Source organism: Aspergillus brasiliensis, assembly GCF_001889945.1.
Source record: "Aspergillus brasiliensis CBS 101740 unplaced genomic scaffold ASPBRscaffold_2, whole genome shotgun sequence".
NCBI classification, from domain to species: Eukaryota; Fungi; Ascomycota; class Eurotiomycetes; order Eurotiales; family Aspergillaceae; genus Aspergillus; species Aspergillus brasiliensis.
The window spans coordinates 1,632,835-1,657,016 of record NW_027137443.1 but is presented as its reverse complement, the minus strand read 5'-3'; the positions used below and the strand labels follow the sequence as shown (position 1 = coordinate 1,657,016).

At 50.8% G+C, this 24,182-nt stretch overlaps 9 protein-coding genes across 9 annotated transcripts; 4 read left to right on the top strand and 5 right to left on the bottom strand.

Annotated features, from left to right (window-relative positions):
* Window positions 1-297: 297 nt before the first annotated feature.
* ASPBRDRAFT_38337 (uncharacterized protein) lies at window positions 298-2,407 on the top strand. Its single transcript, XM_067623921.1, has one exon. It carries the CDS (start codon window positions 677-679, stop codon window positions 2,204-2,206), a length of 1,530 nt encoding a protein of 509 aa, XP_067483233.1. The 5' UTR covers window positions 298-676; the 3' UTR covers window positions 2,207-2,407.
* Window positions 2,408-2,616: 209 nt separating this feature from the next.
* On the bottom strand, window positions 2,617-3,889 carry ASPBRDRAFT_388718 (uncharacterized protein). The gene has a single exon (XM_067624023.1). The coding sequence runs from the start codon at window positions 3,705-3,707 to the stop codon at window positions 3,027-3,029; it is 681 nt and encodes a 226-aa protein (XP_067483232.1). The 5' UTR covers window positions 3,708-3,889; the 3' UTR covers window positions 2,617-3,026.
* A 130-nt stretch (window positions 3,890-4,019) lies between these two features.
* ASPBRDRAFT_26500 (putative TBC domain protein) lies at window positions 4,020-6,584 on the bottom strand (the record flags this gene model as incomplete). The annotated part of the gene is made up of 2 exons (XM_067622276.1): window positions 4,020-4,400; window positions 4,461-6,584. 2 exons carry the CDS (start codon window positions 6,582-6,584, stop codon window positions 4,020-4,022), a joined length of 2,505 nt encoding a protein of 834 aa, XP_067483231.1.
* A 2,419-nt stretch (window positions 6,585-9,003) lies between these two features.
* ASPBRDRAFT_51668 (Mo25 family protein) lies at window positions 9,004-10,451 on the bottom strand (the record flags this gene model as incomplete). The annotated part of the gene is made up of 5 exons (XM_067626773.1): window positions 9,004-9,243; window positions 9,311-9,583; window positions 9,642-10,117; window positions 10,192-10,252; window positions 10,347-10,451. 5 exons carry the CDS (start codon window positions 10,449-10,451, stop codon window positions 9,004-9,006), a joined length of 1,155 nt encoding a protein of 384 aa, XP_067483230.1.
* A 634-nt stretch (window positions 10,452-11,085) lies between these two features.
* On the top strand, window positions 11,086-12,987 carry ASPBRDRAFT_118180 (protein arginine methyltransferase RmtB; the record flags this gene model as incomplete). The annotated part of the gene is made up of 4 exons (XM_067617148.1): window positions 11,086-11,323; window positions 11,462-11,875; window positions 11,935-12,172; window positions 12,237-12,987. 4 exons carry the CDS (start codon window positions 11,086-11,088, stop codon window positions 12,985-12,987), a joined length of 1,641 nt encoding a protein of 546 aa, XP_067483229.1.
* Window positions 12,988-13,085: 98 nt separating this feature from the next.
* On the bottom strand, window positions 13,086-14,520 carry ASPBRDRAFT_26497 (uncharacterized protein; the record flags this gene model as incomplete). The annotated part of the gene is made up of 3 exons (XM_067622275.1): window positions 13,086-13,372; window positions 13,434-14,233; window positions 14,459-14,520. The coding sequence occupies 3 exons, from the start codon at window positions 14,518-14,520 to the stop codon at window positions 13,086-13,088; spliced, it is 1,149 nt and encodes a 382-aa protein (XP_067483228.1).
* Window positions 14,521-14,781: 261 nt separating this feature from the next.
* ASPBRDRAFT_51665 (AAA family ATPase SEC18) lies at window positions 14,782-17,399 on the top strand (the record flags this gene model as incomplete). Its single annotated transcript, XM_067626772.1, has 4 exons — window positions 14,782-14,903; window positions 14,964-15,116; window positions 15,170-15,482; window positions 15,534-17,399. 4 exons carry the CDS (start codon window positions 14,782-14,784, stop codon window positions 17,397-17,399), a joined length of 2,454 nt encoding a protein of 817 aa, XP_067483227.1.
* A 1,124-nt stretch (window positions 17,400-18,523) lies between these two features.
* ASPBRDRAFT_51664 (uncharacterized protein) lies at window positions 18,524-19,339 on the top strand (the record flags this gene model as incomplete). Its single annotated transcript, XM_067626771.1, has 2 exons — window positions 18,524-18,950; window positions 19,014-19,339. 2 exons carry the CDS (start codon window positions 18,524-18,526, stop codon window positions 19,337-19,339), a joined length of 753 nt encoding a protein of 250 aa, XP_067483226.1.
* A 2,287-nt stretch (window positions 19,340-21,626) lies between these two features.
* Window positions 21,627-22,498, bottom strand: ASPBRDRAFT_192157 (KxDL motif-containing protein; the record flags this gene model as incomplete). Its single annotated transcript, XM_067620442.1, has 3 exons — window positions 21,627-21,708; window positions 21,908-22,060; window positions 22,191-22,498. 3 exons carry the CDS (start codon window positions 22,496-22,498, stop codon window positions 21,627-21,629), a joined length of 543 nt encoding a protein of 180 aa, XP_067483225.1.
* Between the last annotated feature and the right edge of the window lie 1,684 nt (window positions 22,499-24,182).

Below are 24,182 nucleotides of genomic sequence, written 5' to 3'. Positions count from 1 at the left end.
GTTTCTCTTTCTCTTTCCTTTCCCCCTGGCCTGCCTTGCATCCTCAGGCTGTCAATTCCCGATCCAGACTAGGGCGCCGCGGGGACCTGTCCCGATTGGGTAAGTGTGTCTTTCCTGTTTGGGGTGCTTCCCTGTTTGGGCAATTGCGATGCTTTTCTTCCCTTTTCTGTTTCTGATTCCTGTCGGTCTTCTTTCTGTTCTTTTCTCTTCGGCTTCAACATCTTGTGTCTTCGGTCGATCATTTCTTCTTGTCTGCTGTCTGTTGTCTACTTGCAATCGCTCTCGTGTGGGCTACGAGCCAGTTTTCAGCTGCCCTCCCGTGCGCTTGAAACGAACTACGACTACGTCTACTTCGGTCTACTACCATCTAGTTACTACCTACTTTCCCTTCCCTCCCTGGAAGAAGATGCCTTTGTGCATCCTTTCTCCTCTTCTTCTTCGTCTCTCCGCCTCTCTTAGTCTCTTCTGACCCAATTGTTATCCCCCCCAATTCCTTCATGTATATGTTTGTCGATCATCCTGTGTGTGGAGCGGTGATCCCCTCGTTATCTTTCTGCCTATCTCCGCATCTACTTGATGCTGTCTGTTGTTTTCTCTACGTCCATTTGAAATCGGGCTTCTTGACCGCTCTCTCCGCTCATCCAGCTCAATTGAGTCGGATGCAAACCGAAAAAACATGCTGCTCACACTGAAACCTGCCTCGCAGAATGGAGTGAAAGGGCCCCATGAGTACTCCATTGTCCGCCAGTCCGTCCCAACCCCACGGTCTTCCCCGCCCCCCGTGCCTGACCTGCCAGCAGCGGTCACCGCGCCCCCAAGCTCCTCGGCGGACCGCTCCATGGACCCCTCGCGCTCTGGATTGCCGCCTCCTGCCTCGTTAACTTTACCGCCACCCAATGTGGGCTTTGCCAATGTGTCTCCTGGCTCTGCTATGAACCAGCCACTCCCGCCGCCCCCGGGCCAATGGCAGTCCTCGGATGAGTCCATGCGACAATGGCTCCAAGCCAAAGCGGAGGAGGATCGGAGGAAGCAGGAGGAAGAGAAGACGCGCCAAGAGACCTTGCGACTCGAACAGCGGAGGGTCGAGCAAAGCATGCTTCGTGATTCCTTGCAGGCTGGTGTTCCGCCCCAGATGATCCCGCTCATCTTTGCCGGCATCAGTCCCGGTGGTCTGCCTGCATCGGCACTCGAACTTACTCAACAATACTTAGCTCAACCCTCTGCAGCTCGCGGTCCTGCTCCTCAGATGCCTGTTATGCCTCATGCACATCCCCATGTCCAACGCCGGCCTACACATGTCCGCCAAGACTCCCGTACCCTTCCTTCGAATGCATATGTTGCTCCGCCGGTGCACCCTCAGACAGTGCCCCCTCCAGGAGTTCTGCTATCCCAACCATTACATACCGTTGGAGCCTCCCCTACCCCGCTCTCGCTGGGTCGTCCGTCAGTATCCAATGGCCCCGCTGATCCACGCTTTACTGTCGCAGCTATCCCTCGCATGAACCCCGGGGAGTCACAGCTCCAACCGCCCATTAATCTCAGCAATGTGCACTATGCCCCGGGATCGTCCATCCCGTCGACTCAGCCTCCCCCGGGCAAGTCTGATTCCTCAGTGCGCCAGTCCCCTCCATCCTTGTATTTCCATCACTGGGTTCCCCCAGGCCAGAGGCAAGAATCACCGGGGACCGTACCGGGACCTCGTCGTGTGGACTCCAATACCTCTCCGGGACGGAAGAGAAAGGCCCACGGGGCACACCATCCAGCGCCATTGCCGTCGTCTCGTCTCCCAGAATCTTTCCCTGGCTCCTTGCAGACGTCTCGGCCTGGGTCTCCGGCTCCAGAAGATCATACTGAGCAAGTAGCACCGCCGATGCATCACCACCACTCTCTCCCAAGGTCGAGTGACGCGTCCGCCTCGTACCAATTGCCGGCGGAAAATGTGAAGCGTGAGCATCTCAGTCGAGGTGCTAGCCCGACGCATTCTGCGGAACGCATGATTGTGGATGATCACCGTGATCGAGCAGATGATGAGGAACAAATCCAAAAGGAAACTATTTCTGCAGGACATGCCACTTCACCCCGCACAGATAGAGTACAGCGAAGCGGAGCGGCCTCTTATCCCGACCCTCACAGCAGCCCCGCCCGTTCACCAACAATAAGAACTTTGCAGCCGTCCAAAGAGCATAATCTCGCCTCGAGAGACTAGGATCAACTAATGTGATTTCAAAGTAGCTTCATTGCTGTCTCGAATGCCACCATTCAAGACGAATGACGTCCTGCATGTTCAGCCATTTGTCCTTCACATCTACATGGTCCATACGAGCAACCGCACGGGAGGTTGTTTATCAGACTTTGTCGTTTTGTATTGTCCAGAATTTCTTCTCTTGATTCAAGCGTTTCTGGATTTGCTGCAGATACCATTCCTCGTTGCGTTTCTCATATCCTGTTCGTTTCCGATTATCTTTCGTACACCATATTGATACATGGGTCACCCTCGACTGGTTCGCTGTGGTTACCAAGGACCTATTGCATTTCTGAGCTCTGTTGTCCTGCAGCTGGGCTGATGGGACTGACCAAAAATTCTGGGATACATGTTGATACCACAATGCGTATGATTAGCCTTTTCTTAAGGGTGGATTCGAGTTTGTACGGAATGCACTGAGCATGTTGTTATGGTGGAGATGTGATGGAGATATGTTGCCAAGATTTTTTTTTTTTTTTCATGATTTGATACAGTCAACTAGTTATGGTTATAGATGAGACTCTAGGAGACGAGGGACTAGCTAGCTACATGGGCAAGGAGCAGAGCAGATAGATAGATAGATGGGATAGACTGTCAGGATGGATACCCCCGTACGACAATAACTGTGGCGGGTACCACCGGACAAGTGGGAATATGAGACACGGACAAGACATCAACAACGTAAAGGATAGACCACAAAGTAACGCAAGATGAGACATACAGACAACAAAGAAAAAACCAATAGCGATAGAAAAAAGGGGGTATCAGAGTCAACAACAAGGTATTAAGTATGTAGTTGGTTGGTCCCTAGTATATAGGAACTGATAAGCAGGGAGGGTTGACATCGGGTAGACAGTGTGTAGTGTGCAATGAGTGTAGTATAAAACAGAAGCAGATGACAGGCAGCAAGGAAAAAATTTAGAGGGAAAGGCAGCAGATGTATAGATAGGTAGATCGATTGATAGACAAGACGAGACAAGGAAATGATGTGGAAATGAAAGTTTAGGATGGCAGAGAAAAGGATAGTGACGGTATGGGTGTATAAGTATGTATGTATGTATGTATGTATGTCAAACCTGACAGGACAGGGAACGGCGACCCCGGCCCTCGAACAGCCAAGTCTGTGCATTGGGGGGTTCAGAAGGATATGTGTATCCATCGTGTATCCGTATCTCTTTCTGGACGGGGTGTGTACGTGTGCGTCAGGTGACATATGATCACTTTCCTTATCTTTGAAGGGAAGAGTCTGAGTCGGTAAGGTATGTATTAGCGATGAAATGAGGGCCTGCGCATGTATGTATGTGTGTATGTACGTAGACAGAGCGTGTATGTATGTATGTATGTTGTATGTATGTATGAGATCCATTCGTAGTTCGAGACAAGACAGACAAACAGACAAAGTTTGCTTGTTGTCGTCATCGAACGAGGTGGTGAGTGATTGGTATCGTGATGTGAGAGCCGTCATAGAAGGGAAAAGAAAGCCATGAAATAAAGATGTAAAGAGAAGTAGCAATGTCGAAGAAGAAGAATAATAATGATAACTGTATTATAACAATGAAAGAAACAAAACGACTTTTGTTCATTCATCAAGAATTCGTCTGGTCGAATCGTAAGAGTGGGTAAGTGGGTGTGGAGGGTGAGGGTTGCGTATATTATAAGGCGGGTTGGTGCTGTATGTATTATCGAAGTGAAGCCGCGGTTCTAGTCCGCGCTGTAGGTAGAGGTTGTCACATCACGTCACTTGATTATTGCTTTGCTGCTGCTTACAGCAAAGCTACTAAGAGGTCTTTTTCCGACGGTGCACTTTCCATTCCGTTTTAGCGACACGCATGAACAGCTCAATGTCCTTGATAGGAACCCAGCTGGTGAGGACTTTCATGGAGTTCTCAAAGTCGGATTCGAGGATAATGTCGCGCATGCCATCGATCAGGGCGGCGGAGGTCGCGTGCAGGACATCTAGTCCGTTTCCAAATGCACTGGTGGATGCCTCTTTCTTGCTGCCTTTGCCTGAAGATCCAGGTGCCGTAAGATCTTCGGCATCACCGAGGAGCATGAAGACGTCCCAGACGCGGAGTTGGGCGGGAAACGGGATAGAGTAGTTGAACAAGGTCAGGTACCACCGCGTGCCGTATGCTGTGGGAGGAATGCCAAGTTCATTCTGTGATTCTAATTAGAGCCCTGCATACAGAAAGATGTGGGAAGACGCTATTGTACTCACCAGCTTGGCAGCCACCTCTCCTTTTTCTAGCCACTCTCGTTCAAAGTCGCCCAGGGCCTCCATGAGGCCTGAAAAGCCGGACTGGTACAGACGCTCCAGACCCCGTAATTGCCACAGTCGCACCAGCATGATAAACGCGTGTTCTTCGTCGTAGTAGGCGAGAAGAGTCGCAGCAAGCGCAGCCATGCCCTGGACATATCCCGTGTCTGGGAAGTATAAGGACATTGCGTGGAGTACTCGGAACAACAGTCGTTGACCTCCGCGATACCGTCGCCGGAACATGATGTGACTGGTGATGGTTCTCGGGACGTCGATATCAATCTGGACATCATCAGGCGATGAAACCAATTGAAACTCATTGAACGCTTCGATCAGCTCCTCTTCTGAAGGACTATCACTGTGTAGCCTGGCACTGGCTTTCAGAAAGGCGTACCAAGCGGTTGCTCGCCATCGGTCCGGGATGCCTTTCCATGTCCGCTCGATCAGCTTGGGGCTTGTCGTGTCAAACTCGAATGACATGCCACCGCCATCTTTGCTCCGCATGGGGCGGGCCATCTTTGTCCATTTATCTTCTCTCTCCCACTCTTTCTTTCTCGCCGCGCGGGCGGCGGCCGCGTCCTGTTTCTGACCCGGGTTCAGAGGCGCTGTTGGGTGGGTGAGCATATCGCTTGCTTCATCTTTGACGCGGCGGTCGCGATTATGTGGCAGATGGTTGGCGGCCCGACGAAACCGCGAGGTTGATCGTCGCATCATCGTTGTACTATACATGCTGTGGGAGGAAGTCGGCCGTATTGAAGGCTCGGACATCTTCCGCGTTGGGGAGCGGCCTGTGAGGCCTGAAAAGGAACGGTTTCCTCCAATGGCCGAGGGTGGACGGATGGAGTGTTTCCGTCGCGGTGTCTCAGAAGCCATAAGTAGGCTGGTAGAGACGCGCTGGATCGGACTGGGGTCAATGCCTTCGTTGGAGTTGGACGTCGGGGAACGGATGAAGCCGTATCGATCCACGTCCCCAGCCTTGATATTCTGCCAGTATTCAATGCCTCCAGCCAACTCGTGGGCCTCTCTTTTGATCGCTGGTCCGTTATCTGGACCGAGCGACGACACCACGCTTTTGGTATCGGCACCGGATATACTGGGTCCAGAAAGACGAGAGGTCTCCATACTAGTTGGCGTATCCTCCCACAGGATGCCATTCTCCATGGCCATCGACTTCGCTACTTCTGAGTCTGTCACATTTTCTTCACCCTTCTCATACATCAGCCGTACCCGTCGCGACAACATATCTTCGTCCGCAGAGATGGCACGGCTTGCCATGGCGCTGTGCCTGACTCGGAGGGTCGAGACGGGCTTTGACCGCCTCGATGGCGTTTCCATAGTCTCCGGCTCTGTGCTATTTTGTTCCGACGAAGCGACATCAGGTGACGCCGGTTCTCTCTCATCTGGTACCTGTTGTTGCTGATTGTCGCCATCCTGGGATTGTTGGCCCGCCTCTCGTCGTCTTGCTTCCTCTTGTTCAATTTGCTGTTGTAATTGGCGTTTCGATTCCTCCTTGATAAGACTTCCGCGCTTGGAGAAACGCATCGTTTGCGGTCCGAGGCCATCGAGAGCCGAGTTCGGGATATCCAGAGCTATGCCATTGAAAGGGGCTTGAATCGGCGGGACAGGGGGGGTATCGTCGCCAGCCCGATCGAACTCGCCCGATTTCTTACTTCTCAGACCGCCCCATCTGCGCTCCGACCACCGCGAACCAGGACGAGATCCTGGGCGGGATGCAGGACGGGAGGCCGTATCATTGACAATGATACTGGGGATGCTATTGCGCAGCGAGCGCAAGCTCACGGTTGAGGCCCCAGCCTCTGGTAAGGCAGTGAACCTATTTCGCAGCGATCTGGCATTTTGTTGCGACGGCGCGGACCCCGATTGGTCCCAGGCACTACCGGACGATGCGCTGTGCGATCTTTCCTTCGAGCATGAAGTACAATCCACTGGGGTAGGGTATGAGGCGGAACGAACGGCCACAGGGGCTGTGGCGGCGATGGTGTCGTCGTAGGGAACGGTCTGGATGGTCGAGGTGGAGTCGGACATCACGACAGCAGGGACAGAAGCGGATCGCGTTTCTACCATTATCCTGGCATCGCTTGCGCCTTAACTCGAGGGATGTAGAATACTTTCTGGCGGGAGCTGCGAAGGGCTTTTGAGCCTTCTGGACGAGCTGGACGAGACGGTGGTGCACGCTGATTCAACCAAGGGGGGTGTTTCGAGGGCGCGAGCGAAGGAGGGAGGGACAGGGAGGGAGGCGGGGAGCGTAGCAGGACTGTAGCCACAAAGGAACGGATGTGAGAACTGGGATTCTGGCACGTAAAAAAGGGTCACAGATGCGATTAATTAAGATTTGTGAATTATTAGGATTAAGATTAAACGGTCACACGACGGATAATGAACGACACTGGGGGGGAGAGGTCTCTTGCGCAGCGAACCATGGCCCCCAAATGGTGCGAGGAACGAAGGCGGACGAGCAAAGGGAAAGACGGAGGGAAGAAGGCTGGACCGCGGCAAAAAATAAAAAATAAAGAGAGAGCGTCAGTCAGTCAGAGCCAGGCTTGGCAAGATGATAGCTTGCAAATGATAATGATAAAAAAAAGCAAGCAAAAATGAAAGGAAAGGAAATGTAAGAGAGGAAACAAAAAATGATAGGATCCTCGGAGAAAAGGCGATGGGTGAGAATTGAAGGAGAGAAAAGCGGACCCAGGAATGTGGTCACAATGAGGTGTATCTTTTCTCGCACTGAGAATTGAGAATGAGAAAAGCGGAAAGTGGAATGGAGAATCTCACCCTCCCGTTGCTTTTGTATTGGTCAAAAGGAGTGTCTAGTACGTAGTAGTTGATGTTGTTCATAGGCAGTAGAGGAAGTAGTAGTAGTATCACTAACTAGTAGTTATCCTACCAGGATGTCAGCCCTGAGATTTCCTTCCTGTTCAAACTTCCCGGTTCTAAACGAAAAGAAAGAAGAGGAAAAAAGGAAAACAGGAACGAGGACGACGAAGCCAACGACGACGACAATAACGTCTCCTTCTTGTCTTCAACCAACTCGAAAGGCAAGGATCACGAAGGGGGGCCTGCGATCCACTATAGAATTAATTTAGTATCATTTAATTCCTCGGGAGGGCCACGCAGCAGTGGATCTTCACACGGTTAATTTTACGTTGGACTTCCCAGATTATTGATAATAATAGAAATGGATACACTGCTAGAATCTAGCGGGACTCCGTTCAAACCATCGAAACCATTGGAAAAGAGTGAGTGAGTGAGTGAGTGAGTGTGCGTGTGGTAATGGGCCCCATTATTCTTTAATTCCTGTGGTTTATTTTATTTATTTAGTTTATCTCCGTTGATTCCTCCTATCTCTTCCATCCTATGCGATTGGGATTGGGGGAGGGGGAGAAAATTAATCCCAAATTTGTTTGCTTGCTGGGTATTTACTCCAGGAGTTCAACTGCTTTCTTACTAGTCACGGATTTGACTGTTTGACGGGTTGATCTTCTCCCCCTCGTTTTGTGCACAAACCACCACAGAAACTGGAAATTGGGGCTCTTCATCATTTTCTTCTCACTGGCCTATGATGAGAGAAGCAATTACACTCTACTAACGTTGATAAAGTTCATTCCTACTATCTACATTCTTCGGTACTTGTTTGCTTTTATTTCGTCCCCTTTTGCGTTCGTACTCGGTTTCCAAGTTCGTAATTTGCATCTTCTTTTTTTTTTTCTTATTTCGGCCCAGTAGGGGATAGCGTCGGCTCCCCTACTGCTACTAATCGTTTAGGTTGCGACTTGCGAGATAGACAGCAGTAGTCTAGTGGATGATGACCGGCCGAGGAAAGAAAGGGGAAACGTCAGTCTCTCACTTAATCGCTGGGCTAACTACTCACTAGTGGAACATACACTAGCAGTGGCCTCGCTCCCTCCCCCTTGACAGAGAGGGGGTTGCTCGGGTGAAGAAATACTGGCAATTAGGTCTGTGTGAAATTCTCCGGTCCTTTGTCTGCTACTACTACTACTGCTATCCTACATGATTATATGCATGGATGATGAACCTACAGAGTTCCCGGTTCTTATTTCCAGGATTCTCTACAGAGTTCCCATCCCGTAAACGCTCTGATCCACTTCCATGATTTGCCTACTGACTTTATCTACATCCGGCGTTACTTACATGCAAGGACTGCTGCCCTTTGGGGGCGATTCTTTATTCTCGTGCACTTCTTTCGGTCCTTCTCCTTCTGCCGGTTTTCAGGTTTTGATGCAAACCCTAATTTCTTTCTCCTTTCTTGCCCTTTAGATTGTGACAACCCACTGTAAAAAAACTCCGAGAAGGCTAGAAACCAGCTCGCCTTCAATGCAAACGGCACCGCGGCCTAGCGTGCCCCCAGTGCACACGGCCCTCCGACGCAGACCCGCATATAATCGACAAAGGGAAAGCAGGGGTAAGGGAAAAAAAAGCATAATGGCACGGGAGGATCGATAGATTGGCCGTTCCCCTGCCGCCTTCAGGCCACTGCTGCCGTATTGATGCCTGAACGAGACGCTTCGCGCGCGGAGCGTGCTGGCTCAATCGGCTCCTTGGGGAGGAGCTCGATCTGGCGCACCAGGAAGCTCTTCTCATCCGTAAATTGATCATCGTCCGTCCGGTCCTCTAGGAACCTCGGTAAGAATTTCAACAGCCGATCACGGTTGTTGATCAGGATCCGCTGCACCGCAACCGATTTATTGGGGTTGGCGACAAATACCTGTATCGTAATAGTGGTCAGTGGCCCGGTTTCTTGGAGCGGACTAAGCTGGAGGTCGCCCACATACCTTGAACACGTGAAATCCTTCGTACTGAACCATCTTTCGGTCGTCCCGTAGCAGCTTCATACACAGCTTAAGATTCTCCCCACTCTCCACATAGGCCATCATCACATTGTAATTGGTTCGGTCCAGAAGAATCTCTCCCAGCAGCTTGATGCTTTGTCGTTTAGTGACGTATGAGCTGGACTGTACAAGTACTTCGTTGAATTTAGAAAAGAAGAGATCAAAGTTCGTGGCTAGATAGCCTGTAACAATGGATTTGTGGCGGGTCAAGATCTCCTGCACATCAATTAGCTTCCAGGACCGCATGGTTTCAAAGGCAGACTCAACCGCTTACCCTAAACGTTGTGAAAGAGTCGGCACTCAGTTCGAAGCTCCCTCGGTCGATCCAGTAGAAAAACCGCCAAAATATACCATTACCCTCTTGAGGCACGCCCGGTTGGACCTCTGTCAGTCGAATCGCTGGCTCGCCTTCTTCCGACTGGTCGTAGAGGATGATCGCCGCAATAACATCGAACTTTAGCGCTTCTCGCAAGATAGTGCCGCATGGCATGGCACTTTGGCTATGTTCGTAGCCCTTGCACAGTTCGATGATGATTTCGGGTCGTTTGTGGACGATGTAGGAGATGACAGGAGGGTCTGCATGGCTCGCATTGACCGGTTTGAAACGGAGGATGTGTGAGAAGATAGTTTGTGTGTCTTTCCGGGCTTCGAAGGGCAGACGATGAAGCCCTTGAGCTAATTCGTAGAGCAAGTCTTCTTGTAGGGTAGCCTGCACTAATGCCTGGACTTGTTCGGGGGAGACCTCGATTTCTAAGGCGGGCTCACATCAGCCGACGTGCGGGGGAAGAGAGCGCCATTGGTATGGGTGCATGTATGAGACATACCTTGAGTACCCTGAACGATAAGTTTCATCTGAGATAGTTGCTTCGCCAGTTCATCTTCGACCTGTCGGGATACGAAATGGGATCAGTACTCGTTTGTTTTGAAAGCTGCTTATCGGAGGCCGTAAACGTAAACACAACAGATAGGAGCGACGAACCTTGGCAGTAGTTGGCGATTCTCGAAGTCTCACCAAGAGTTCCTTAATTGATCTAGCAATGTCTGAGGGCTGGCGAGACCGACCGCGGTTGAAGAAGAAGGCCATGGTTGTTGTTTGTATTGGCAACAAAACCAAAACAGGGAGTTGAAGGCGGAGGAAACAGTGGCTCCTCGCGGGCAGCACACCAGCTAGAGGGACATGTAAGGGAAAGTGGATCCAACAAACAGTGTCACAGACGCTCTGCAGCTGTAGGCGCAATAAAAGTGGTCTTCAAGGGCTATCTAGCAACCTGTACAAGAGGGTCGTGGTTCTGGGATGCTGGACTGCTGAAGGGAAGCGGTGACGCTGTTGTTGGCGGGGAAGCCGACGGCCTCAGGCTGTTATCGCAGTTCTGGGCCCGTCAGGTGGATAAACAACTAATGAACCAAATCAACCAAATCCAGTCCCAAGCCGGCGGGGCTGCCTTTTCCGAGAATTTTGCCAATTTTTTCCCCTCGAATTTTTGACTTTTTTTCTCCGGCGGGATTCTCGACTCAGCCCCTCCTCAGGTACTTCCATACAGAAATTTGTCGGCAGCAATCATTAGCTTCGACAATCTCGTTCTGTTTCTTTATCATATTGAGTGACGGTGTCTTTGGATCGATTTCAATTCGGTTGACGCTTAGAGACAATTTATATCAGTCCCGCTCCCACGAAAAAATAACCGTCTCAATCGCTTCTGTTTCCCCGCAGTTGCGCCATGTCTGCTTCCGCCCTCCCCTCTGAGCGTCTGTCCAGAGACGATGATGCTCGCTCCGTCTCTTCCGATGGTTCGGATGTAAGCAACGAGGAAGGTTGGGAAGATGTCGAGCCCGATGATGATACCCAGCCCGTCGTTGGCTTGTTCTCCGAGAAGGTCTATCCCGACGTGCGGGTCATGCTCAAGGAGACCAAAGAAAAGTACAACTTTGACCTGCGGAGGATCCAAAAGGAGCTCGGTGTGTAGTCAATTGAATTTGGATTTAGCATTTCATAATTCTCTCCGCTGCTCATGCCCGGACGAATCTCTACTTGTTGGATGATGCACACGATATAGTACTATGGCTAACCTATCTCAACTTGCGTTTCGCTATCAGACTTGGACTTCCTGGGCACTATCAAGTTGGTCAACTATGTCCGAACTCAAGTGAAAGAGGGCAACATGTCTCCCGATGTCTCTTCCGCCGACAAATTCGAGCACGATGCTTATCTGAAGCCCGTGCTGGAGGACGATGCCCTTCTCTACAGTCTGGATGACATTGAGGACGAAACCCCCGAGACAACTGGTGGTTCTGACGCTGAAAGACGCGTGATCGAGCTTCAGGAGGACCTTGAACGCCTTCAGACCCAGTTTTCCGAGTATAGAGAGGCCGTGCAGAAGTCTATGGAAGAGCAACTGACCAAGGAGGATGAGAAGCTTGGTTCTTCCCTCAGTGCTGCGTCCGCACAAAAGGCCGCTAACAGGGTTGAGGAAATTGACGCGGATTACTTTACTTCCTATGCCTACAACGGTACGATGTCCTTGTCCTTGGGCTGCTTGATTTCCTCCATTAACGCGCTGCCCATCCAGGTATTCACGAGTCCATGCTCAAGGATTCCGTCCGCACTGATTCCTATCGCGACTTCGTATACGAGAACAAGCACGTGTTCAAGGATAAGGTTGTCCTCGATGTTGGTTGCGGAACTGGCATCTTGTCAATGTTCTGTGCGAAGGCCGGTGCGAAGAAGGTTATCTCGGTCGATAATTCCAATATTATCGATAGAGCCAAGGAGATCATCTATGAGAATGGATTCGGTGATATCATAACGTATGTTTGCAGTATCTTTGTTTCCTCTGGTTGCGTGACTGACAGCTGACGCCTAAACTTCTAGGTGCGTCCGCGGTAAAATTGAGGAAGTCACGCTGCCCGTTCAGCAAGTTGACATCATTATCTCCGAATGGATGGGCTACGGTCTATTGTTCGAGGCCATGTTCGACTCGGTCATTTACGCTCGGGACCGGTATCTCGCCCCCGGAGGACTTATGGTTCCCTCGCACGCTACGCTCCGCGTCGCTCCGTTCGCCGACCCTGACTTCATCGCAAACCACATCTCATTTTGGAAGAGTGTGTACGGCTTCAATATGAGCAGCATGCTGACTGGTATCTATGATGAGGCTCTGGTCCGTATCGTGGAACCCTCATCGATCCCTGGTCAATCTGCTGTTTTCCTTCCCCTCCCTCTACATACCATCACTGTTGATGAGCTGTCCTTCCTGAAGGAATTCCAGGTCACTCTTACAGAGGACATTGACGCGCTGGACGGTTGGGCTATCTGGTTCGACATCTTTTTCATGCCCTCGAGGGACTCACCCATTGCGGACGATGCCGTTCCTTCCGAGATGCAGAAGAAGGGCATTGTCGCTTTCACCACGGGTCCTTATGGTAAAGAGACGCACTGGCAACAGAGTATCCTTCTCATCGACCATGAGAAGAGGAAGGGCGTTCCCTTGAAGAAGGGCCAGACCATCACTGGAAAGGTCGGCTATCAGAAGAAGTCGGAGAAATCCCGCTCCTTGGATATTACCATCGAATGGGACACCCAGGATGCCGAAAAGGGTTTCCAGAAATGGGGTCTGCAGTAAGTTGCAGGTCTTGTTGCAGCCTCAGCTCCAGTTAGAGTAGATAGATAGTCTTCGCATAAGTTAGTCATAAACAAGGCTTCGCTACCTGTTTATAACGACTAAGAGTACCGCTCGATAAATGTAGCTTTAGATCGTGTACTGGGCAAGTCTAAAGCTGTAAGCTGCCCGTAGAGTCCTGGTGTGAGTGCAAATGTGAACCAATCATCGTCTCGATCGGGAGTCTTCGTCATGGCGTCTGTTTTCCCTGTGTCGGTGGTGTCGATCATGATGAGAACGATGAGACCGCGAATCAGAATGAGAGGTTCGCCGATGCGAACGATCTCGACTCCTATCTCTACGATGCCGATGGTGCCGGTGGGATCTTCGATCCCTGTCATCTCGACGCCTATCCGGAGAAGAATCAAGTCTAAAGCCTTCGAGGCTGTCCTGCGATGCTGACCTCCTACTGTGGTGAGAAGATCGATGCTTCTCTGTAGCCTTCAGAGCTTCCAGCTCTCGACTTCGTTCCTCGTTCCAGCGTTTCCTCTCCTGCTCAACCGTCTTCAACTGGCGGACGCCCTTTCTCATCGCCGCGAGCGGGTCATTTGCATCCATCCGGGCCTTCTCCCTTTCTCTCCTTAAGGGGTCCTCATTTCCCCAAACATCCTTGCTTGGCATAGATTCAGTAGCGGCGCCCTCGCGTTTCGAGGACGAATACCAAGGATCTTGGCCAACAGATTGTCGAAACCCAGCCGCATTAGAGAATCGCATCGTGTACTGGTCTTCAAGCTCTCGTCTCTTCTCTTTCGTCTCCTTTTCTGCCTCTGCATTCTTTTCCGCGGGCTTGCGCTTCGCCTCTGAAGGAAACAGGTCAATGTGACCAGTACTATCATGAAGTGGCGCATCGCTTGACCGAGCAGCGGCTTGCTGCTCCCGTCTATCCAGCGCCAACTGTGCATCTTCCTGGGCATATCTAATATCTCTATCCGTGTCATCCTCTCCGGCTAAGCGCCTTCTCTTTCTAAATCGGCCTGCATCCTCTGTATAACTTTTCCGATCTGGCGGGCGGGCGGACGACACTGGGGGCGGCGGAGGTGGAGTCGAAGGCCGTTCGCCGCGGAGTATTTGAATCCTTCGTTCAGCATCAGCTTCCTGCATGAGACGCTCTTCCTCCTCTTCTTGGGCTTTGGCCTGGGCCTCGTCGCGCCGAACGCGCTCGATGTTCGCTGGGTTGTAGACATTCCATGATTTCTTGCCGAGGAGGTGACTGCAGAAGGACACTGTAAGTACTCAAGCATGGCAAGACAAAATGCACAGGGTATACTGACAGAGGCATTATGGTGGTATGGAGGTTTAATGAACTGGTGGGGATGGATGCGTCAGTTCTCTCTCCGGAGTGCGTGAACGAGGAGCAGCGTCATCCAGACCGGTCGGCGAAGACGGAGGTGGGCGGACCGACCGATGGGGCGGGAACCCTGGGTACCTTACCTACGGTCCATGTGTTGCGGGCACTGGAGCTTCCCCCCCATCCAATGTGAGACCGCCACCTCTCATTATTCTTCTCCCTTTCCATCATCTACCTCACTTTCTGCTCCATATACTTAGCTGCCTATACTCGGCATCACTTCTTGCCTTTGTACTCATTCACTCTCTAGTCATAATCTGGTCACTTGGGTACTTGGCCTCAAGGCAACAGCTGCTGGCAGCATCGCTTCGCCACTTTCAACCAGCCTATAATTACCCTGTTCGTCTCGAATCTCTTCTAACATTTTCTCTTAATTTACGACTCAAAGTCATCCTCCATTTGGCTTGAAGATGTTCAATCGCAACAACTATCCTTCGGTCCCTAATCCTTTCGGCTCCCGCCCCTCTCGAGGCGACGGCTATACCACTCCAGCTCAAGGACAAACCCCCTACCCCTCAAGGTCGGGCGCAAGGTATGAGCCTCGGAAACTGGTCAACAATGAGACAGAGAGGCTGACATGCTTGGTAAATAGTCCTGCAGGATACGGAGCGCCACCCCAGTCTATGGGAAGACCGCCGCAAATGCCTCCGAGAAACCCGGTTGGAGAGAAGCCCGCGAGCTCAGGCCGATCATGGGTGCTGCGTCCTGCAAAGAGCCCAGACAATACGTATACTTTTGGGAACTTGTATGTTGGAATGTTGGGGCTGTCTTGCGTACGCATCTTCTAACTGTATCTAGAGTTGCCGTCTCCCCCCAGGAATTCCCACCCTCCCGCGATGGACACGATCTTCTCCTCCTCATCAACGGCCTCTATGTCTTCTCCGCGCGCCCTCTCGACGGATTTCCCCCGGGACAAATTAGCATGTCTGATCCTCAGCGGACATGGGCTGGCGTCGCTTTCACGGATACCGTTTCGGTTCAGATCTACGATCCTTTCAGTCAGGGCGGACAGGCCTACGTCGGTTCTACTGATATCGAGGTTGGGTTTGCTGGGAAGAAGCGGGTCGAGACTCCATACGATCAAGATGAGCTGGCAAGTGTGGTGATCAAGGTACCTTTCCCTGTTTCCGGTGGAAGAAAGAGCAGCATCTGATGTGTACAGAACTTCGAAAATCAAATCTTCGCCCCCGGCCAGAAGATCTTGATGGATCATCGCAGCATCCCACTTATATTGAGCGTCAAGACTGTTCAGAGAGTTGATTTATCTTCTGAGACTGCCAGCGGTGGCAGTGTCGAGACGGATCCTACGGCGCGGGGTATTCTCACCAGGCACTCCCAGATTACGTTCTTCAAGGATGCTAGTACTGGTATCAACTTGAAGCCTTCGAACCGCCGACCAGCAGCGAACTCCATCATCCAACCTGACTTCAAGTTCGAGAACATGGGCATCGGTGGTCTTGACTCCGAGTTCAGCACCATCTTTCGTCGTGCGTTCGCGTCCCGTATCTTCCCTCCAGGGCTGGTGGAAAAACTGGGGCTACAGCACGTCAAGGGTATCCTGCTTTATGGTCCTCCAGGAACGGGTAAAACTTTGATTGCTCGTCAGATCGGAAAGATGCTGAATGCCAGGGAGCCTAAGGTCATCAACGGACCGGAAGTGCTCAACAAGTATGTCGGTCAGTCCGAAGAGAATATCCGAAAAATGTTCGCAGACGCCGAAAAAGAATACAAGGAAAAGGGAGACGAAAGTGGTCTCCACATCATCATCTTCGACGAACTAGACGCTGTCTGCAAGCAGCGTGGCAGTGGAGCCGGAGGCGGTACAGGTGTTGGTGATAGTGTGGTGAACCAACTGCTCTCGAAGCTGGATGGTGTGGATCAGCTCAACAACATTCTGCTCATCGGAATGACCAACAGAAAGGACATGATTGATGAGGCATTGTTGCGTCCTGGTCGTCTCGAAGTCCATATGGAGATCTCCCTTCCTGACGAGAAAGGCCGAGCCCAGATCCTCAAGATCCACACACAAAAGATGCGGGATAACGACGTCATGGATGATGACGTTGACCTAGCTGAGTTGGCCCTGATGACCAAGAACTTCTCTGGTGCTGAAATATCTGGCCTTGTAAAGTCCGCATCTTCTTTTGCATTCTCTCGGCATATCAAGGCGGGAACGACAGCCAGTATCAGCGACGATGTCGTGAACATGAAGGTCAACCGGTCTGACTTCCACCATGCTTTGGAAGAGGTCACACCCGCATTTGGTGTCTCCGAAGAAGAGCTCTCTAGTCGTATTCAACACGGCATCACACACTTCTCGCCCGTTATCAATGAAATTCTCAAGGAGGGCGGCCTGTTCGTTAAGCAAGTTGGCGAGGATGAATCGTCGCCTTTGTTCTCAGTCTTGCTACATGGGCCCACAGCCAGTGGCAAGACGGCTCTCGCAGCTCGAATTGCGATTGACTCTGGATTCCCCTTCATCAAGTTGATCAGTCCTGAGGACATGGGAGGCTTCAGCGAGACGGCAAAGGTTCAGCGCATCATCAAAGTCTTCGACGATGCTTACAAGAGTCGCACGAGTGTTGTCGTTATCGACAATCTTGAGAAGCTCATTGAGTGGGTTCCTGTCGGCCCCCGCTTCAGCAACACCATCTTGCAGACCTTGCAGGCCGTGTTGAGGAAGCATCCCAACAAGGGCCGGCGGCTCTTGATCATAGCAACCACAACACAGAGATTTGTGATGAAGCAGCTTGATCTATTCAGCTCCTTTGATGCCGACATCATGGTTCCAAACGTCATGACATACGATGAACTAAAGCACATCTTGGAGCATTCCGGCGCATTCAATGAGCAAGAAATTGGGCAGGCACTGGCAAGCATTGGCAGTATATCTGACGATGGAACCATTGGTGTTGGTGTGAAGAAAATCTTCAGTGGAATTCAGACGGCCAAGAAAGATGTGGATAAAGTTGGTCGCTTCGTGCAGGTTATCAACAACGCTATCGAGGCAGAGCGTTCCGGTGCTTAGAGCGGGTTTGCTCTCGCTCGGGTGTGAGACCATCTGAATATTGTCGCTACGTTGGCTATTCGCTTGTAAGCTTAATTAGATGCTAATCAGGACAATAATATGGCTATGTACTAGACATGGTGCGGTTGAAGATGGTGTTTATTGCAAACAAGACTTGCTTACTCGGACTATACTATGGCTGCCCGCAGCGGCGTAATGGGAGAACATCACCCGGCCCCTGCTGTACGAGAAGGGGAGCTCTCTCAGTAGTATAGAGGCTACCACATCGATTCCTCCGGCTGTTGCGAGCACCTACTGTTCTACCTTGAGGCACCCTTTAGAGAACGCCTGAGAGTTTTCTTCCTCGATAGCTGGATTTCAGACCCAAGCAAGAATATAACCGTGGTGGTGAATGCTAACACGTCACACAAACAACGAATAACGGAACCTGAAGGAGCCTGTATCATACTTAATATGCGGTATGAATGGGTTGAAGCTTTATTCTCAGATATGGGAGTAGCCCTGGCAGATCGGAATCTTCCATCAATACCTACTAGTCAAGAGTCACTATAGTGAGTCCGTTCCCCTCCCTCCAACCACGGACTAGATGCAACCGAGGGACAGGATTCACGAGAAATATAAGGCTCCACTCAGACAATGGAATATACATTGAATACCGTTTCGTTTTTCAACGCAGTTTCGATTCGTGCAGCTAAAGCCAAGGCTAGACCTTACAGGAAATCAGTTAGTACTACTATTACGCTCGTGGGGCTATAACACGACTTGTTTGGGATAATACAGAGTCAAGACGCCTTGATGTTAAGTAGGGCACATTGTTTACGTCGCTGCAGTGCGCGGAAGTGACTATATGAGGTAATGGAGTGAATAACTTACAATAACATGAATTGTATCTTATTCAAGGTCGTGCGGCAGGGAATCAACTCCTTCACCCACTTCACTCTCTGGCTCGACAGCCACCTTCCCTCTTCCCCTGCAGTTCCACCTTCTGTGTTTCTTCTGCTCGCCCCACACCTTCAGAGAGGTCATTTCGTCATCTCTGCAGCTCTTACTCCATCTTCCCTAGCTTACAATACTTCACAATACTTCACAGCACCCCAAAAGCTACTCTACTTTATCTGATCACGATGGCGGCTTGCGCTTTCACGCCCAAACAGATACTGAAGAAAGAGGTATCGCAGAGAGAATATGAGTTCCTTCAAGACTGGGCTCCTGAGACCGTGAAGGACTATACTCCCATCAAGCCTGGCAATCCGGAAGACAGGATGCCCAAGCATCAGACGATGCCTGGCCAGCCACATGTCCAAAGCCCCAGACGGGCCAAACCTCGCTCGCCTCTCTACGAGGAGTGGAAAACACAGCCCCTACACGGGGAGACGCTGAGCGAGGCCGCAAAAGCCAAAAGCACTCCCGTAAGTTTGGAGAACAAGGCCAATAGTGTTATTCCTTCTCCTCCCATTACAAACGTCAGGGTCAATGGCAGGCTTCCTGGCAATTCATTGGACGCAAAGATCCGCCACCAGGAACCTGTCAAGAGCAACCCTATTCAGCACAGTAAGTATTGAGTCCAGTTCTGATAGCTCAAAATGGATCTCTAACCTTTGGGGTTCTGAACAGCTCACTATGCGAAACCTACTGCGAGCGCCAATAACCGAGTTCTCGCAAACCCCTTTCCAAGTGTGGCATCCAAGCCGGGAGTCTCCAGGCCAGTGGAACAGAGCAATAAGCTCAGAACTATGGGGAACCAACGCAGGCCACCCCCGCCGCCTTATGTATACATGGCCCCGAACCGGAAACAGTTTCGGAACGATGATCTAGTCAGATGGTCTGATGGGATCAAAACCTCTAGCGGTGCTATGGCTTATTTCCAGCCGGACTTCATTCAAGACCCGTGGAAGGGCATGAAACCTGTTTTGACGAAGTTCCTTGAGAGGTACTGGTAAGACCCCCAAGTGTTTGGCATGTTATCGTTGTTGGGCCGCAATTCTGATATAGGTATCTTTGATTAGAGATTGAACGGCAAGAGACCCTTGAGATAGTGAAAGGAGGGAGTATCGAATTTGTGAATGAAGGGGTATCTACGGTGTTGTGTGTCGTGGCTACATCTCGTCGTGCGGTGGCAGAGTGATGTACTGTTAGGATGTCGACGACATTCGCGATATAAAACAGTTCATCACTGGAAGAAAGAATAGGAGACACTGGCCGGACATGGGCGTTTTGAGATTCTTGAGAAACAATGTTGTCATTCCTTAGTTCAGAAACAGTTGCAGAATGTGTCATTCCTCTAGTTTAAAATCGGTTGCAGAATGATTAGCCCTTGGGGCATACAATCGAAATGAGGACAACCAGCTTATTCCAAGGTTTATGGGAGTTCTAGCTGTAAGGTGTGCCCAATGGCCCATCATTATCATGAATAATATTATCAGTAACATCGATAGTTGAGCGGAGATATTGAGAGTCAGCCGGGCTGCTCATCTCCAAATATAGTATACCCCTCAGCCCCGAGCCCCTGACCAAGTGAGCCCAGGGAAATGAAACATCTTGTACTGATCACTTGGGCAAAATCTAACACCCCGTCCCGAGGACAGAAAATAGTAGAATACCGATGAGAAACGAATAACTGCCACACTAGTGGAAATTCAAAGAAGAAATTATCATAGTCAAGTATCTGTTTAGCGATTTAGACATGACTAAGTCCGTAATAATGCGTTCTCCCTTTTGTTCCCAATGCTCGATAGTAGCTGTCACTACTTGAAACGGCAGGCACGGCCTTGGCCACTGATAGTAGATCGACTCCTCCTTTGTCGCAAGTTGATGGTCTACTTCTGGAAGATACTTCCACCTCCCCCTTCATCTCTCTGCCACGTTTCCTCCCCCAATTGAAATCAGTATCCGTGCTCACGCGCTATCATCAAGCTAATCGGTCTATTTATATGTTGTTTCTTGATGACTAGTATGTCATTACTAGTTGGTATGGTCTTTTTTACTACTCTCAGGTGTTCCTCACCCGGTCAGGAGATGATGTACACCACGTCGCGGTAGTGAAAACTATCTCCTCTTATGTTCCATGACTTCAAGTTCACAGTTCTGCTATTATTTTACTAAATTCAAGTTGGAACCTGAAAGGCTGAAAACGGATAACGCGTTGGGGCAGCTAACATCTTAGCTTCACCGTCTAGAATTCACCAATCATTTATCCCGCCATACTTTTCCACATGACTCTATGCCCAGATTGATCACTGCTCACAACTCCATTTTGTGCCCTATAGGCGTTGTTACATATCTGGCTACTTCGACAATATGTTTTCGAGCATGGGCTGTGCCAAACAGGCGCGATTCGACCCCTAGAAGCCCCATTACAGCCCGCAACAGGACGACATTGCCTGCCTTAAAGCGGTAACCAGAGCGTCTCAACCAAAGGGCGGAGCGGAACAGGCGGTACAGCCATGTCCGCCGGCGGAGTGGGGTCAGCAGACGGGTCCAGTTCCGCTCATTCAAGGTGGGGGGTTCCGGAGGACGTCGACAGCCGGGAACAACGACAATGGTTCCCCCATTCTCAAGTCAACGCGCACGTACAGCAGGTTCTGGCTGTCTCAAGTCCAGTCTCTGAGAAGTATACGGGGTGTATAATGTATCGTTGAGAATGTTGCGCATGAGACCTGGAGACATCCCCTGGAATGCACTGCAGAATATCTCAGGGGACCGTGCCACGCTCACCCCCACAAGCCCATCCCGCTCCAAGGGTGATTTACTGTGATTCGGGTTGGCACATGACCTATCCCCTGCTCGTCACGAGCCTGATTGTGACTCCCTATTCACCTGGCTGCTTTAAGCTGATACACAGTGGGCCGCAATCCTGGCACGTGTATGTTACCTTGTGGCTATGATTTCGCCCGCCACCGCAAGCGCAACTGCTGTCGATGTTCTAGAGATCCAGTATCCGAGAACCGAGTGTATATTTCACCAGATTTAGCATACTATGGAAGAGCGACGCGTTTACCCAAAGTGACCGCGCCCGAGGAAAAAGCAAAGATATGTACCATCCCAAAATCCCTGCAGTCGCGAGATATCGCAAAAAAGTCAAGTCGCCTATCAGAAACCCACGCCTGATCCGAAACCAGAAAGCCAATTTCACCCTATAAACCCCCATTATCGTCGTTGCCAAAAAGATGTGTGCCTCCGAAAACATGGACCGATATGAGACCGGACCAATGAGCCAACATGTGGCATTTAGTTGTCGTCAAAGGTGTATTTCTTGGAGGCCCGTCTATACTCATCGGGGAAGTTATTCTCGGCCTTCGCCTTGAGAGCACTATATTGTGTGATCTGTTAGTATATGGAATCTTGGAAGCTTCGGCTAACATGCAGCATCTACTGCAGTAACTGCGTTGCCAAGAAATATGCAGACAGCGGAGCGCAGCGGGCATCTGTGCTCCCCGCCAGCGGAGCGGAACCCATCAACTGTCGTGTATGTGATGCAGAAAAGCTCTTGGGGAAACATGGAAACTCACTTCACACGCTTCTGTGTCCATTCCAAGTCACGCTTGGTCTCCCGGGCCACTTTCATACCATCGTTGAAAGTGGATCGGACTCCTTTTAAACGACGTTGCGCCAGTGCTTGCAATTCCAAAAGCTCTCGCTGTTTGGCATTTAATTGACCGGATCTGTTTTCCCGCGCCGTCAGCTTGTTTCTTTCTGACTTCTGTTGCAAGCCAAAAACTCAAAAACTCATTTATCAAATCAAAGACAGCTGGAATCCCCTCGGAATCACAAATAGGGTTGCTTGTTGCTTACGTTTGTGCCTGCTTTGCCAATCCCCTGTCCAAAGGTGTGGGATCGAAGACGTCCCCCATGCGGTCGTTGAGAACGTCGACAACATCCACACCAGAATACGAGGCAGAGCTCGATTCATAATCGCCGCCGATGCTGCCAGAGCTGTAACTGAAACCTGCAGAGGTGCGGCTTCCTGCAGTAGTGCTAGTGTCGGAGATATCTGGTGGAGACCCAGCGACTCTGGTGATGGGATAGAGGCTAGCAGGAGCAGGAGCCTTGGAGGGAACATTGATGGGAAGAGAAGGAGACTGGTAGTGATGGGTCGCCATGATGCTTCGTCTTGTTGCTTGGTTTACAACAGCGTCAGAACGAAGACAACGGAGGACAATGAGAGGAAGACTCTTAAGTCACGAGGAAGAACGAAGATCTAGGTCCGAAACGATGAAGGTATATGAGGAGAGACAGGCAAGATCACGAAGGAAGATTTGGATGCACGTCAAACTGACAACAGCACTTGATGAGGTAGAAGAGAAGGAAGAAGAGGAAGAGGACAAGGACGACGATGGACGAGAAGAGGGTTTATATAGCATTCGCCGGAGGGAAGACCCTCCGGCGGGAAAGTCCATGACGAGGACTGTGACCTCAATTGAGAGGGGGGGATGGGATGGGCGATTGATTCATTGGGCATTGGGTCATCCCCGGAGGTTTCCTTCCCACCCCCCCCTTTGACACTCAATTTCCCAATTCCTCCATTTCTCTCCAATCCCAACCCCCCAATTCCGCCCGTCTCTCACTTTCTGGCCCCCAATTCGCTCCTTTCTCCGAATTGACCCCGCTCTGGCTTGGAAAGCGAAAATTTAGTAGAGATCTATGAATGGCCGGAGCCTGGTCCAGGCCGTCCCATACCTCCTCCACTCAGACCCCAACCCGCTCTCCCGTGGCGATTTCTTGTCGGGCATCTAGTCTGTCTCAGGTCAGATTCCCCATTCTTGGGCTGCAATGGATCGTGAGGCTACCGGAGATATAAAAGGGGGCTGTGATGGCGAAATGCCAGCTCAAGTGCTGCCGTTTCTGCTCTCCGGCGGACGTGCGGAGTTACATGCATTCTCTTTACATTTGGAAACTTTTGTTGAACTATTGACCTTTCACAAGTCTCTTCCCCTCTCCTCCGGATCTTAGCTCTCGTGCGATGGATCATTGCCTACCCTTCCTTCGCTCTGCCGCTCTACTCTTTCCTCCACCTTCCGAACCCCATGGCTATCCATGTGCATCAATATCAGGAGGCTGGGTGGCTGGGAAAGCTTGTGTGCTGCAGCCTGTGGTAGAGAGCCATTCAGCAAAAAGACGACCAACGGCGATAAGAGTTGCGTGACTACGGAATCGCCGAATCATGAGACGACCAATCGCTGTGTCTCATCCGCTATTCCACCGCTATTTGGTCTTAGCTAGACAAATTCGCAGTTTTTGTCGTTGTTTCTCCGAGAGAGCCTTCCGTCAATCGACGCGGTTTATTTCGATGGAGGTGAGAATCAGCGGGCTGAAAGCGCTTGGGATTAGATCCCTTCGGCTAAGTTAGCACGCTGTTTCCTCTTGGGATGAATTGGTGACAGGGTTTGCAAAGCAGAAATTGTATGCAAGGGTACTTCAACACGCGATGTATGATAAATGGAGGCTGACAAAATCACAGGATCTGCGATGTTTAAGAAAGGGCAGAATCGAGGATCATGGGTTGGCGTTGGACACCTCTGCATATGCCGGTATTGAATTGAGAGGGGAAGAAGGAACGCAAAGGGAAAAAAAATAAAGGGAAAAAAGGAATGGGCGAAAACAGGCCCAGAGGTGCGCAAAGGACCGAAGGTGGCCTTGCCGCATGCTAGCTATCTCGGCCCAGCAACCTAGAACCTCTCAAGTGGCACGGCAGGGCAGCAATACACCCCTGAACTGGAGAAGAAACCGTGTAACCGACAGGGTTCCTTCCGGGTGTCAACTTAATGACGTGCGAAAGGACTCAAA

Bases quoted from the DNA above. Each gene is read 5' to 3' on its own strand.
- ASPBRDRAFT_38337 (XM_067623921.1), top strand. From the start codon at position 677: ATGCTGCTCACACTGAAACCTGCCTCGCAGAATGGAGTGAAAGGGCCC.
- ASPBRDRAFT_388718 (XM_067624023.1), bottom strand. From the start codon at position 3,707: ATGACGGCTCTCACATCACGATACCAATCACTCACCACCTCGTTCGAT.